We start from the raw sequence: 16683 nt of genomic DNA, 5'->3' as shown, positions 1-16683 counted from the left end.
TTTTTTTTTTTTTAAGATTGGCACCTGAGCTAACAACTGTTGCCAATCTTTTTTTTTCTGCTTTATCTCCCCAAACCCCCGTACGTAGTTGTATATCATTAGTTGCAGGTCTTTCTAGTTGTGGGATGTGGGACGCCACCTCAATGTGGTCTGACGAGCAGTGCCATGTCTGTGCCCAGGATCCGAACCCTGGGCCACCACAGCTGAGCGTGTGAACTTAACCACTCGGCCATGGGGCCAGCCCCTTATCCTCATTCTTGAAATATGATTTTACTGGGTATAGAATTCTAGATTGACAGGTATTTTCTCTCAGTACATTGACAAAAATTCTCTATATTCTTCTTGCTTCCAAAGTTGCTATGGAAACTTGGTTGTCAGTCTAATTGTTGTTGCTGTAAAGATAATCTAACTGCTTTTAAAATATTTTCTTTTTTTATTAGAACTTAAATATGATTTAACTAATTGTAGATTTATTTTTGTTTATCCATATGGGAATACACTGGGTTTCTTGAATCTGTAGATTACTGTCTTTCATTGATTCTGGAAAGTTCTCAATAATTATCTTTTCAAATATTGTTTCCAATCCATTTCTTTCTCTTCTTCATCTAGAATTCCAATTAAGCATATTTTAGAGATTTTTTTTACCTGTCTTTGATTATTTCTATCACTTTGGCTCTCTGAGCTTCATTCTAAATAATTTCTGCAGATCTATCTTTCATTTCATTTTAATGCTCTGGAAATATAAATAGGTCCAAATTAAATCTTAGGGCAAAAGAAAGGCTTAGCTTGAGGTATCTATCTTCTTTGAGTCCCTTCTTAGTTGAGTCTGTGTCTTAGGCCAAGATCCATGCCCTGATGCACATTTCATGGTGTGAATCTGAAGAATCTTCCTGGAGTTAATAATCCTTCACTATCTTTGCTTGTAATTTCTGGGTCTGAGTTTACCTCATTGTTGAGGCTTGATAACACTGGCAAATCTCATCTACAGATTACTCATTATTATTCATACAAAAGGAGTAAATCTATCCTGATAGGGGCATTGAGATATTATTCACAGAATTCCATGAGAGTTTCTTCAGTTCTAACTTTCTGTCCCAAATGTATGGTTGTGAGAAGGGATAGAGAGGGAGTATGTATCAGATGATTACCAATATAGTAATTAACTGTGAAAATCCTCTCTCCTGGTGAGAGGCCAAGGATATGCCTCCTTATTAAGGTTCTCCAGATTCAGAGCTTAAGAAGGATGTTTCTTATCTATGACTGACAAAAATGACAAAATCAGAGGAATGAAGAGTTAAAAATTTAGCAAAATGCTAGAGTCCAATAAGTCAAAAAAAGGAGTCTGAAAGTTTGACAAATACATGAGAGAAAAGGTAGGCTTTAAACACCAGGGTACAGAAGTCAAAATCTGGAATCTAGGGAGATATAAACAAGACTGAACAGTGTACAGAAATTGAGCAGAATAGGTATTGCACCATGAGAGTGAACTGTGTATACATGTGTTATGTTTAGGGGGAAGAGGGGGGAATCTAGCCAAAGTTCAAGCACCAAGATTAAGATATTCGTAACCTGATATTTTCCCTCTTTAGAAATAATATAGTTAGTGAATACTACTTAGAATTTCTATGCTGCAGTGTCTGAGGTAGCTTACGCTGTATCAAATTTAATGAATAATTTATATAATTGATATTATAGTTATACTGTTGTGTTTCATTTTACTTGAACTTCCACAGGAAAAGGTCACAAAAATCAGTCATCAGTGCCACATAAGAATGAAATCCATGAACCTCCCCCAGAGGTAGTTCAAATAGTAACACCTGTGGAGGTTCATGTAGGCACCTGGTTTACAACTACACCTGACGGAAATCGGATTGGCACCAAAGGATTAGAAAAAATAGCAGACTTGGCCCCATTCTTATCCTTTCAGGCCACAGATCCTGTCAATGGAACGGTATGGCAAACTATTGTATATTGCAGAATTTTCTAAATCATGAGAGTTTCAAAACAATGCATAGAAGAGTGCCTGGAAAATAATAAATTTTCTATAACTATTTGTTAAGTAGTGGATGGATGGATGGATGGATGGATGGATGAATGGATGGATGGATCCATCTTCCCAAATATAAAAACATTGTGTTGTTTATTTGACCAGCATAGTGTATCATGAAATACTAACTTTTGAAATGAGAGGCAGATCATGAATTTTCTGTACCACTTTTAAGACGTGTAAGATTACTTGTGTCATATATCTCTTGATGATGAATGCATTTGTCTTATCTGCTAGGAGTGAAAGGCTGTGCCTTATTCCTACTCCTTTGTGTGCACCTGAAGTGAGTGATAGAAATTTGTTCATGATCCTTGACTTTGAAGAAATTATGATATGTCTAAGGAGTTTCTCACGTTAAATAAGTCAAGAATTCAACAACACAGAACAGCTATACAAAATAATTTATTTGCAGTCTAAAAATAAGCAACAAATGAGTGGTATAGAAAATAACGGTTTTGTTTATGATGTGAAATCAAAACTCCTGGGATGACCAATAGTACCTTCTACGCTCCAGGCTTTCTGTTAGGGGTTTGGCATACATGCTCTCATTCAGTCCTCACACCAATGAACGTTTTTACACAGATGAGGAAATTGGGCCTCAGCAAGTTAAGTAGTGTGGTCAAGAGTAAACATCCAGGAAGTGCTGGAGCCAGGATTAGAACCAGTTGTTGTTGACCGCAAACTGGGCTCTTTCCATTCCTTGGCTAGTCCTCTAACATCTCATGCGGAGCTTTGCAGCACCCTCTGAATCTAAACAAGATGAAGAATTTCCTAGGTGCCTTAACTCTGGTTTCTGGACTTCCTACCCTTGTTTATAACCACGTGCTGCTGCTCAAAAGCAAAATGTCTGCTTATTATTGAGATAAATTACATTATCTAACCAAAAGTGTTTCCTTTCTTCTTCAGTCTACTTCTGAAATAATTTCATAGTCTCTTACCTGGTTTGCTAATTATTTTTTTTGTGAGACTCAAAGTACATAACATGTCAGGAAAGCTTTTTGATCACTCCAAATAATTCACTTTAATTCAGCCCCTGATATAGATTATTTGGCTTAATATGCAAATTTGACTACTATTTCCTAGTTAATAAATCTCGGTTTCTCTTATTAATACCTATCACCATTATGGAAGCATGAACCAACACCCAAGAGCCTGAATTCAAGCATGGATTAAACATCAGACACTTGACAGAATAGTAATAACAATAATAATAGTATTTACTGAGCACTTGCTGTGTACCAGGCAGACCCCGTTCTCATACTTTCTACAGATTTCATCATTTAATTCTCACAACAAACTGTTGTTGTTTGCATTTTACAGATGAGGCAACTAAGCTACAGAGAGGTTAAATAATTCTCCCAAGATCACACAGCAAGTGGTAGACTCAGAATGTGACCCCAAGGTTGCATCCAGATCCCACGTGTTTAACCACTATGCAAATAAGGGCCAAAAAAACTGCAAGATTATATGAAACAAAATTGAAAATGGACATTTTTTTCACACCTGACATGAAGTATCACATTTTAGAGGACTGACCTCATGGTGAGGCAGACCTGGATTTGAACCTGAGCCACACTTCTCACTAGATGTGTGATTTTGGAGAATTTTCTAATCTGAGTTTCATTATTCATAAAACGGAGATAATCATTATCTGAAATGGCTGGGAAGATTAATACCAGCTCCAGCACTATCAGGTGTTCAGTAAATATTCTTTTTTTTTTAAGATTTTATTTTTTTCCTTTTTCTCCCCAAAGCCCCCCAGTACGTAGTTGTATCTTCTTCATTGTGGGTCCTTCTAGTTGTGGCATGTGGGACGCTGCCTCAGTGTGGTTTGATGAGCAGTGCCATGTCCGTGCCCAGGATTTGAACCAACGAAACACTGGGCCGCCTGCAGCGGAGCGTGCGAACTTAACCACTCGGCCACAAGGCCAGCCCCAGTAAATATTCTTGCTACTATGTTCTTACCACCACTGAGAATAATTATCATCCCACTCCATGGTAACTAGAAAATGTCAATGTTATGTGGTGTTATGAAATGTTTGAATAATTCTAAATAATAATGTGTAAATGTTGGGGCCGGCTCCGCTGCGGCGGCCCAGGGTTCAGACATGGCACCGCTCGTCAGGCCACGTTGAGGCGGCGTCCCACATCCCACAACTAGAAGGACATGCAACTAAGATATACAACTGTGTACAGGTGGGGTTTGGGGAGACAAAGCAGAAAAAAAAAAAAAGATTGGCAACAGTTGTTAGCCCAGGTGCCAATCTTACAAAATAATAATAATAATAATAATGTGTAAATATCTATACCAGACAAAGAGCTAGTATTAATCATTGTTAACTTGATGACCAAGTGTTAAGCACTTTACCAGCATCATCTCATTTAATCCACACACCATCCCTGAAGAAGATACTAGTGTTGGCTCCATTTTGCAGATGAGGAAACTAGAGCAAAGAGGTGTTAAGCAACTTGCCTAAGTCACCCAGCCATCGCGGAGTCAGGATTTCAACTCAGGCAGCTTAACTCCAGAGCTCACGCTCTCAACCAGGACCTGCTACAGCAGTATTTCTCATTATACACACCTGGCTGAGAGTGGCAATGATAAGAACCTAAAATAATGATCAACATGCATTTCTCTCTTCAATATAGTGATTTCTGCCTACCATAAAGAGAAAAGAAGGTAATTATCATCTGCTCCCAATAGCCCTAGACATTGAGTCAAAAAGTAGCTGGCAAACTCACTCTTACATCCACTCAGACTCTTCAGTGCAATATTGTCCTTTGCAGTTAGGACAGTACAAGTTAGAAAATACTCAGTAATTCAAATATGCATTATATAATTTGCAATACTATTGTTGCTGGCCAGACTCCAGAAGCAAACACTGAGATGGAATTTGGGGTGCAAGATATCTATTAGGGACCGTCTGTGAAAGGAAGGGAGGGAAGCATGAATTGGCAGAGGCAGAAGCTGAGCTGTGGAGCAGACCCGACAAAGCCTTGGTCAAACAGCAGGTGCTCAGTATCACCTGTCCCAATGTCCCACGTCTCGTAACAGGAACCAGATCGGTATACCCCACCTCATTTGGTCACTGGACGGAGCTGCCCTGAAATGATGTGAGTCAGGCAAAACATCGCACCACAGCTGAGGCAGACGCTGCAAGAGCTGAGGGCTGGAGGCTGTTTGCTGACTGTCCTCCTTACAGCTGGGGGCAAGTCCTTAAAGGGAGATCTGGGCTGTGCTTCTCCATGTCTGCCACATCTACACACACACGCACAACCTGGGGTTCAGAGCTTCATTGCTAAACCATTTACCTACAGTCTTCAAGGGCCTGAAGCACTTGCCAGGACTGACGAGTTTTTTCTGATTCCTACTCTAGTCCGCATACATAAAACCCTTCAGTACTTATTTGCCTCCCATGGGATAGAGGCTGGATTCCCTAGTAGTGCTTAAAGCCCTTCCCAGTTTCGTCCCTCACCTTCTGGCCTTGTGTCCCATCACTCTCCCCACTGCTTCCTGGGGTCCTTTGTGCCTGACATTCCTTTTACCCCTGCTGCTTCTCTGCGTCGACACACAAAATCCAAGCTCTGACACCGCCTCCTCAGAGGGGAAGCCAGACCACGTCAGAACCCTCACTGCAGTCAGTCCCTTGAATCGCTCCTTTAGCAACTTCTTTAATGACTGTCCTCCCTCTGGTCTGTAACTCTTAGAGGACAGCGATTGAAACTAGTCTTGTTCATCACTGTATCCCCGGCACCTATCATAGTTCGAAACACATAGCACCCCATAAATCTGCATTAAGTTGAATTGCATTGGAATAGACCTGGAACATATGGGCCAACAAAGTGACCACCCTTGGTCTTCCTGTCTGGGATAATACAGCTATTTTCCTTCTCAAACTTTCTATCCATTTTCCACAGTGATACTCTCTGCCAGAACAGAAGGGATTACAGGTTAAAATTAACAATCAAATTAAGGGGACACAATAGGCTTTTATCTACGACTACATTTCCTTGGCTTTAGGGAGGAACACAAGACAGGAAATACAGCATGATCACTGCAGCATCCCCATCCAACTGGGAGGTCCAGCAACGACCCAGAGGCACAGCTTCTTTTACCCCTCAAGTCCACACAGGGCATGTATGAAGCTACAGACAGGAACGTGTGAATGCGTGGATCGACTAGACACAGAGAAGCCATAGCCACTGTTCCCCACCAATCTGCATGTTCTGTTCGGATGACATTAGGCCGAGACCTGCAAGCCAACTCACATCGCATGCAAGGCAGCCTCAGCGTGCTATCTTCTCTTAAACCTGTAGTTTTCAAGGACCTGGGATCATTTTCCCAGACAGACCTGGGTCAGGCCAGTCCTGGTGTTAACATTTTACTCACAAATAAATGACGATGGAAGGAGCATCAGTTTTGAAGTCAGACAGCCTTAGTCCAACACCAGCTCTGACACTTGCTGAGTGACCTTAAGCAAATTTCTGAACTTCTCTGAAGTCCAAAGTTGCTCTTCTATAAAATGAGGATATCATTGTCTGCCTCCTAGGATTGTTTTAAAGGTTAGATAGATCAAGTAGATGAGTACAACTTTCACTTATAAATAAATAACAAGGATTTTGGTGGTATTCCTCAGAGCATAAAAATAAACGCACCTGACCAAATGGTTGTACTCTGCCTTTGTATGATCAGGTTATGACAACTCGAGAGGACAAGGTGATCATTGTTGAAAAGAAGGATGGTACTCGGATCGTGGATCATGCCGATGGTACCAGAATCACAACCTTTTATCAAGTTTATGAAGATCGTATTATGCCTCCAGATGATCAAGAAATACGTAAGTTTTGTTTTTCAAATATGTGACTATTTTGTAAGTCTTTAGAATAAGATAAGTAGAAACGTTACTGATTTTTGAACACATAATAAGGACAAATAATTTTTTTAAGAACTCGATCAATCAAAGAATACTCATGCAGTCCAAAGCTGGGCCTGTGAGGCCCTTTTATTAGGATTTTTTTCCTCCACAGACATGGGAGTGATAACAGCTCTTGTTGGCTGATGGATGATAATAGTGCTTTTCCATTTTTACCACTAAAAATCTACAGTCTGGATTGGTGATAACTGAAAGTCAATAATCATGACTCAACTGTCCTGGACATTAGCTCCTTAAGGAGTCTTATTTGCATAAATAGGTGACCTCAGATAGATCTTCTTTCAATTCCGAGCATGGCTCTCATTATCAGAAAGGTGGTGTGAGAGAAAAGCAAGCTGCAACTGCTTATTAACTAAAACCTGTTCAAAGGATCTAAAAGCCTACCACCCTTCCTAACCTAAATGTATACAAGACTTTTAAAGAAAAAACATTCCCTGACTACCTTTTCTTTAACTCCAGAGTGTATTTGTTCAGTGCATTAAAGGCTTCGTTGTCAAGTCAAGTGCAAATGAATTGCCAAGTGTGTGGAAAAAGAGGAAGCTTCATACCCTACTAGTTAGAGGGAAAATTAAAAGAGCCGCTGGGAGGACAATTTAACAATATCTTGTAAATTGAAAATGTCCACTTCATATGATGCACTAACTACTTCTGGGTATATATAGAAACACACTTTTTACACCTTTACACATTTGCACAAGGAAGCAGGTGCAGAGGTGCTACTTGAAACACCAAGTATAATATTAAAATATTGGGAAATCATAAATGTCCGTCAACAGCAGAATAGAAAAATAAAATGCGGTATATTCTTACAAAGGAATGCCGTACCTCAGGGATATTGTGGGTTCAGTTTCAGACCACCGCAATAAAAACAAATGTCGCAATAAAGTGAGTCACACAAAGTTTTTGGTTTCCCAGTGCATATAAAAGTTATGTTTATACAAAACTGTAGTCTATTAAGTGTGCAATAGTATTATGTCTAAAAAGGCAATGTACATACCTTAATTAAAAATACTTTCTTGCTAAAAACTGTTAACCGTCTTCTGAGCCTTTAGTAAGTCGTGACGGTTTTGCTGGTGGAGGGTCTTGTGAAAAACACATTATCTGTGAGGTGCAATAAAGCGAAGCACAATAAAATGAGGCATGCCTGTATAGCAGGTAAAAGGAATGAAGTACACACACATTTGTATATACACACACGCATATATATCAAGATGGCTAGAGGTCTCAAAACAATGTTAAGTGAAAAAAAAAGATACATAGAGTAATATGTAACACGTAAATTTAAAGCACAGAAAATATTATACATTGTTTTTGATACACATATTTAAGTAAAAGTATAAAAGTGGATTATGAGAGAAAGGAATAAACTCAGACATAAGGAGAAAAGTAAACTTCGACCTTATCTGTAACTTTTCTCATATGCATATTAAAAATGTTGAAGCAAATATGGCAAAATATTAACAACTGTAAATTAGTGGGTATATGAGTAGTTAAATTATATTTTATGCTTTTCTGGATGTTTTCAATTTCCCTAAATAAAAAGAAATACTGAGAATGAAACAGCACACTAAATTAAGTAAGAAGAGTTATTCTGGAAGAATTGCTCTGCATTGACAGAGTAGACCACACTCCAGCCCCATGGAGTGAGTTCTCAGGCCTCAGTCTCGACTTCTGGTCCAGGCAGCAAGGAGACAGGAGCAAAACCAGCAGGCAGGCATGTTTCTCAGCGTGTGCATCATATTGGATCTGCTTACCTTGTATTTGCTTGCAGCCGAACATCCTCAAACTCTCACCAGGCAGGTGAAGTGCATGCGCATAGAAAGCTCACACTATGCCACTGTCATCACCAACTGCGAGGACAGTAGCTGCTGTGCCACTTTTGGAGATGGGACGTCTATTATTGCAAAGCCACAGGGAACATACCAGGTAGGTATAGGGGGAAAATGAGGAGTGCCAAAGATAATTGTCTGTTTGACTAAGAAAACCCACTCGTCTGTGGCAGGGAACATTCCTGCCATGTGGACGGCTATTGCTCTCTTCTCTCATCTGATCTTAGAACACCCTCAGTCAATCTCACTCATTTCTCAATCTCTTTTTACTTATCCACCTTCTTTTTACAATCCTTTCCAGAAAAACATTGTCATGCTTCTCTTAAAATGCTTTGGTATTTTCGGATCAAGATTATAAACCAGATGTATCTGTTGGGGATCCTCTCTGTGGTAGGTGGTAGGCACTGTGGGAGTTAGAGCACTCAGGTGATCTGGCCTGTGCTTATCAGAGCAGCTTCACCTCCTGCCACCTCTACCCTTGTTCTCACTCTCCCATCCTTCCCACCTCCATCCATCCCCAGTCTACCTAATGTCCTCACAGGATGGGGGGAGCATTTGGTCTATGTGGTCCTGGGAGGGCAGCTCACCCAGCTGAAGCAAAGCCTTGTCCTTGGAGGGTTGGGGAGGAACACTGTTAGCGACTCCTCTATCTCCCAGCATTTTCCTATTAAACAAAACCAGCTGGTGTCAGCCTGCAGTCTCTTTAGGCTTAGAAGGATTTGCCTTCACCTTTCCACTTGCTGGAGAAAAGGCACAAGTGCCAGGATGTCACATATAATGTCACAGGATACTGAGAGCTCAAAGCCAGCAGATGATGGACAAAGACCTAAGTGACAAACATTTGTTACTGTGAAAACTGCTGAATCCAGTTCATCCCTCCCATCTCTCCAGATAATGTTATCCTATTGCCTCTTCATCCAGTGTAGATTGTTAGGGGGCAAGGAAGGTGCTGAGAGTGAGAGATGAATGTGAAATGTTGCAGTTGGAGAAGGGGGGCTATTTTTCTTATATGGCATTCAGAATGTCCATTTTTTAGGTAGATGGACAGCATCCATATTCCAGTACTATGTGTCCTACTAGATATCATGAGAATCTCCTAAGGTTCTGTGATGAGGCCAGCTTTTGCCTTATTTTTTTCATAGCCCCAAACCCTAATGGTTATGACTATGGGGGTAAATGAATTTTAGCATCAAAGACAATTACCACTGAAGGAAAGGCCGTAGACAGAAAAAAGATCCAACTTGGAGACATATAGTGTCTGCCACTATTGTGTAGCCACCTGTTCCTTCCAGGTTTGCCAGTCTCCTGAGACTCAGCCCAAGAAAGGATCAGAAGTTTGACTGTTCCTGGTTGAGAAACACACAGACCCTAGTTCCCAACTAAAAACCAACAACAACAAAACTTCAAATAAGTTTACCAACACCTATTTTATGGTTTTATAGTTTAATAAAACTGAAAGATGACATTCAAAAATACCTTCGGCCCATCCTCTATTGGTTGGTCTTGACACATACTGTCATCACTTTCTCCCTCATCAGCATGAGGACATGGGCAGTATGATGAGTGAGGCTGGATTTTAGGCAACATACTAAAAAGAGAGGTAGATCTCGGTATTGGCCACTATTGTACCTTGGCAGCACTAGAAAGATTAACCAAAACATCAAAAAGGAGGTGGGTATAAGAATTGTTATCCTCTAAGATTATAATGTGACAGAAGTGGATGTGGAACCATCCACCCAGCTGGAGGGTTTCAGGAAGACAAGATGACAAATAATGGGTCTGTTATCTTCCATGAGGGACCTTCTTCTGTCCCTGGTTCTAGGAACTGAAACAGGTTTCCACAGACCAGAAGACCTACTGTCTTTCTGGGAATGGTGTGTGTGTACGTATGCACTGGAATAAGCTTCTGACTACTCTTCCATGCCAGTCTGATCCAGGCTAAGTGATTCCTTACAGATACAGAAATGTAATAAGCATTCATAAGAATACTGCTGAAAAGGACTTCAAGAGTCCTTGTCTGTATCAGCGGTACCATAAACAAACATCTTCTAGTGGAGTGGCTCATCCTCTACTCAGTATGTGAAATCTGCTCTTTGGGAGAGGCAAATTTTATAGTAAACTCTGAACAGCATACGTATGTAAAATCATGAGAATTCCATTTGCCAAGTGGCTATCAGGTAAGTCAAATACAATCTCTAGCAAAAAATACAGGTCATTGCTGTATTTGCTATGTTGAGTCTCTGGACTTCCACATCGATGTTTTTCCAGGTTAACTTCCTAGAAGGAAAGGCACCTCCTGTTTATCAGGTTTTCTTTTTGGCATTTCTACATGGTTACTTCACGTGGCCTATGGTATGTGTCTTAATTCTGGAAGTTACAGGCCATCTTTTTCTGTCCAGAGCAGCTTTTAGTAGGTTACAGATTAAATCTGCCAGTTTGGATCGATTTTGATGAGGACCCACGGAGGCTGGGAAAGTTGCAAATTTAACCAGCCACGACTGCCTACTCTAAAATGTGCCTGAAACCATACAAAGGCCTCAGAATTAGCCAAGGTCCAATGGAGTTCTCTTGGCCTGGGGTATGGTAAAGAGTCAATCTGAGAGACTTTCAGACTGGTGGAGTAAAGACCTCCGAAAATCCACTTCTCCCTAAAAACAACTAGAAAACTGGAAAAAATTTCAAAATCAACTTCTTCAGAACTCTGGAAATTAGTGAAAGGATTACAATAATCTGAAGATTTTTTTATTTAAAGAAAAATTTTAAAAAGACTGAGTCTTAGGAAAAACAGCAAGATTCATGGTGATTTCACTTGACATATTCTCGTCCCTTCCCCCAGCTCCTTGGTAGCCTTGAAAATGAACACGCTCACATCCGTGATAGCAATGAAAACCAGAACACCAGCAACCATTGAGAGAGAAAGAATAGATTTAGAGCTCCCCAAAAGTCCCATCACAATATATTGTCATTGTTTGACCAGAAGAAACCCCCATTCATAGGGCTTGTCTTCGTTTGATCTGAATCTGACCTTACTCACTACAAACAGCCTTTTCCCCAAACAGAGGTGCATATTTAATATTACAGCTGCCTGAGGTTGCAATAACAAAGAACAGGCTGAACAAAAAATCTAAAAGGAAAGGTTGGGGAATGAGAAGTCCATAGGGGACTTTGAAAAGCTCTGACATAGAGCCTGGAATCTAGAAAGCCACATTCATATGCTGGGCTGTGTGCAGGCCCAGAAGAGAACTCAGAAAGCCCTAATCTCTCACTCTTGCTGATGAAGGGGCTCTGCACAAGCAAAGAGAGAAGGCTAAGTTTATCACCTTATAAACTTCCTACTGGAGCTTTAAAAAAATACCCCAACATGCAAAAAGAGCCCTCTGTGCAGAGGCTGAAAGACCTGTTAGTTTAAAGTGTTTAAGGAAATCTCTGGCCCATTATAAGCAGGCCACTAAGCTAACCAGACATGTCAGTGCCCACACATGACAATAAATATAAACTTTAAAGAATTAGTTAAGGAAAATCACTAAACAAACAAACAGCAACAACAATAACAAGCCCTGGGACAGGGATCTAATTTACAGAGTTGTACGTTATACTACTTAAAATGTCCAGTTTTCAACAAAAAATTATGAGACATCAAAAAAAAAAAAGGAAATTATGTCCCATAAAGAGGGAGATGAAGGGAGGAAGTCACCAAAAGAAACCATCCCTCAGGAAACCCAGATTTTGCACTTAGTAGACAAAGAATTTAAGTCAGCTATTATAATATGTTGAAAAAACCTAAGGGAAATCCTGTGTACAGACCTAAAGCAGAGTGTGAGAATGATGCTTCACCAGGTATGGAATATCAATCCATACAAATTATAACAAAAAAAAGAGAACCAAATAGAAATTCTGGAGCTGGAATGCACAATAACTGTAATAGAAAATTCACTAGAAAGGCTCAATATCAAATTTTAGCCAGCAAAGGAAAGAATCAGATAACTTGAAAATAGGTCAATTGCAATTAACCATTCTGAGCAAGAGAAAGAAAAATGAATGAGGGGAAATGAACAGAGCCTCAAAGACCCCTGGGGTACCATCAGGCATACTAACATATGCCTAATGAAAGTCTGAGAAGGAAAAGAAGGAAGGGCAGAAAGAATATTTGAAGAAATAGTGCCTTAATATTTTCCAAATTTGATTAAAACAATCTAAACATGCAAGAATCTCAACAAATTTCCAGTAGAATAAAGTCAAAGAGATCCACACCTAGACACATTATAATCAAAATGGCTAGGGCCAAAGACGAACAAAGAGTCTTGAAAGCAGCAAGAGAAAAGAGACTCATTACATATGAGGAATCTCCAATAAGATTAACAGCTGATTTCTCATCAGAAGCTACTGCATCCAGAAGACAGTGAGATGACATATTCAAAGTGCTTTTAAGAGAGACCATCAACAAAGAACCCCTTATTCAGCAAAATTATTCTTCTAAAATGAAGAAGAAATTAAGGTATTCCCAGATAGACAAAAACTGAGAGAATTCATTTCTTTTATACATGCCCTACGAGAAATACTAAAAAGACTGCTTCAGGCTGAAATGAAAGGACATTACACAGTAACTCAGACTCAGAGACATAAAGAGCATTACTAAAAGTAACTGCATGGGTAAATGTAAAAGATATACGTGTATTTTTTGTTTGTGACTCTTTTTTTAATTTAAAATACAACTACACAAAGCAACAATTATAAAAGTGTATTTATGTACTTATAATGTCTAAAGATATAATTTTTTTAAAAAAAGATTTTATTTTTTTCCTTTTTCTCCCCAAAGCCCCCTGGTCCATAGTTGTATATTCTTCATTGTGGGTCCCTCCAGCTGTGGCATGTGGGACGCTGCCTCAGCGTGGCTTGATGAGCAGTGCCATGTCCGTGCCCAGGATTCAAACCAATGAAACACTGGGCCACCTGCAGTGGAGCGTGCGAACTTAACCACTCGGCCACGGGGCCAGCCCCTAAAGATGTAATTTTTTGACAATAGTAACACAAGGAGGGGGAAGGACTAGAGCTATATAGGATCAAAGATTTTATATAATTTTTTTTTAAAGATTGGCATCTAAGCTAACATCTGTTGCCAATCTTCTCTTATTTTTTTTTCTTCTTCTTTTCCTGAAAGCCCACCAGTACATAGATGTATATTCTAGTTGTAGGTCCTTCTGGTTGTACTATGTGGGATGCCACCTCAGTGTGGCTTGATAAGTGATGCATGTCCACACCCAGGATCCAAACTGGCAAAACCCCAGGTCACCAAATCAGAGCACACAAACCCAAACACTTGGCCATGAGGCCAGCCCCATAATCTTACATAATATTGAAGTTAAGTTAGTATTAATCTAATCTAGATAGTTATAAATGAAGATATTATTTGTAATTCTAAAGAAACACTAAGAAAGTTACTCAAAAATACATAGTAAAAGAAACAACAGGGAATTAAAATGGCACATTAGAAAATTTGTATTTAAAACAAAAGAAGGCAATAACAAACGGAGGAGAAAAGAGACATAAGAAATCTAGAAAACCAATGGAAAATTCGAAGATGTAAATCTGACCTTACCAGTAATTACCTTAAATATAAATGGATTAAACAATCTAATCCAAAGGAAGATATTGGAAGAATGAATTAAAAAGGATGATCCGGGGGACTGGCCCAGTGGCATAGTGGTTAAGTTCGCACACTCTGCTTTGGTGGCCCAGGGTTTGCAGGTTCAGATCCCAGGCATGAACCTACACACTGCTCATCAAGCCATGCTGTGGTGGTGTCCACATACGAAATAGAGGAAGAATGGCACAGATGTTAGGTCAGCAACAATCTTCCTCAAGCAAAAAGAGGAAGATTGGCAACAGATGTTAGCTCAGGGATGATCTTCCTCACCAAAAAAAAACGCATGATCCAACTGTATGTTGTTGACAAGAGATGCACTCTACAGCCAAAGACAGACTTAGGTTGAAAGGAAAAGGGTGAAAAAAGATATCCCGGTAATAAGTAACTGAAAGGAAACTAGAGTGGCTATACTAATATCAGACAATATAGACTTTACAACAAACTGTTACCAGAGACAAAGAGGATATGTTATAATAATAAAAAGATTACTCTATCAAGAAGACGTAACAATCATAAACATGTTATGCACCTAACAACAGAGCCCCCAAACACGTGAGTATTTCCAGAGTTGTGCATTATACAATTTAAAATGTCCAGTTTTAAATAGTAAACACAAAAGGAGAAATAGATAATTCAACAATAATATTTAGAGGCTTTAGTACCTCACTTTCAGTAATGAATAGAACAATAGAAAATATGAACAAGAAAATAAAAGACAAACAGCAGAATAAACCAACTAGACCTACTAGACATCAATAGAACACTCCACTCAACAACAGAGTACATTATTCTCAAGTATGCATGGAACATTCTCCAGGAAAGACATGTGTTACACTACAAAACAGGTCTCAGTAGATGTAAAAGGATCAAAATCACACAAAAGATGTTCTCCCACCACAATGGAATGAAATTAAACATCAATAACAAAAGGAAGTTTGGGAAATTGACAAATATGTGAAAATCAATACAAAGAAGAAATCACAAGGAAATTAGAAAATACTTTGAGATGACTGAAAATAAAACCTTAATATGCCAAAACTTATGGGATACAGCAAAAGCAATAAATAGAGAGAAATTTATATCTTCAAATGCCTATATTAAAAAAAGAAGATCTCAAATCAATAACAACTTTCTACCCTAAGAAACTAGAATAAAGAAGGAAAACTAAACCCAAAGCAAGCATATGGAAGTAAATAGTTAAGATTAGAGCAGAAATAAATCAAACAAAGAATATAAAACAATCAACAAAATCAACAAAACCAGAAGTTGGTTCTTTGAAAAGATCAACAAAATTAACAAAACTTTAGCTCGACTTATCAAGAGGAGAGATAGAGAGAGAGAGAGAGAAGGAGAGAGAGAAAGAGGAGACTGAAATTACTAACATTACAAATGAAAGAGAAGACACTACTACCAAACTTACAGAAAGAAAAAGGATTATAAAGGAATACTATGAACAATTATATATCAACAAATTAGATAACATAGATGAAATCAATGAATTTCTGGAAAGGCACAAACTACTAAACCTGACTTAAGAAGAAATAGAAAATAAGAATAGACCTATAACAAGTAAAGAAATTCAATTAGTAATTTTAAAACTTAGCATACAGCCAAGCCCAGGCCCAGATGGCTTGACTGGGGAATTCTATCAAACATTTATGAAAGAATTAACATTGAACAATCCTTCACATACTCTTCCAAAATATAGAAGAGGAGGGAACATTTCCCAACTATTTCTGTCAGACCAGTATTACCCTGATACCACAACCAGACAAAGTCATCACAATAAAAGAAAACTCCAGACCAATATCTCTTATGAAGACGAATGCATCTCCACAGGAAAGCTCTAGCCAACTGAATTCAGCAACATATAAAAAGGATTATACACCATCACCAAGTGGGATTTATCCCAGGAATAAAAGGTTGGTTCAAGATGCAAAAATCAATCAGTATAATCTACCATATTAATAGAGTAAAGGACAAAAACCACATGATTACCTAAATAGACTCAGAAAAAGCATTTGAAAAAATTTAACACCCTTTCACGATTAAAAAAAAAAAACCCTCGATACAGTAGGAATAGAAAGAAACTTTGAAGTTCAACCTGATAAAGGGCATCTACAAAATACCCAAGCTAACAAACAGCATCCTTACTGGTCAAAGACTGAAAGCTTTCCCCCTAAGATCAGGAATAGGACAAAGATGTTTGCTTTCACCATTTCAACTAGA

At 39.0% G+C, this 16683-nt stretch overlaps 1 protein-coding gene across 7 annotated transcripts in view; it reads left to right on the top strand.

The window, feature by feature from the left end:
• The window catches only part of SPAG17 (sperm associated antigen 17), a 209397-nt gene that overhangs the window by 144297 nt on the left and 48417 nt on the right, over positions 1-16683 (top strand). For all 7 annotated transcript variants that reach the window (XM_046645074.1, XM_046645076.1, XM_046645075.1 and 4 more), the window contains 3 exons: positions 1734-1951; positions 6741-6885; positions 8753-8907. In XM_046645074.1, coding sequence (XP_046501030.1) covers positions 1734-1951; positions 6741-6885; positions 8753-8907 — 518 coding nt within the window. The remainder of the gene's footprint in view (positions 1-1733; positions 1952-6740; positions 6886-8752; positions 8908-16683) is intronic.

The sequence above is a fragment of the Equus quagga genome, chromosome 18, assembly GCF_021613505.1.
Source record: "Equus quagga isolate Etosha38 chromosome 18, UCLA_HA_Equagga_1.0, whole genome shotgun sequence".
Classification (NCBI taxonomy): domain Eukaryota; kingdom Metazoa; phylum Chordata; class Mammalia; order Perissodactyla; family Equidae; genus Equus; species Equus quagga.
Note: the sequence above shows the minus strand (reverse complement) of the source record. Positions and strands in the feature narration are given on the sequence as shown.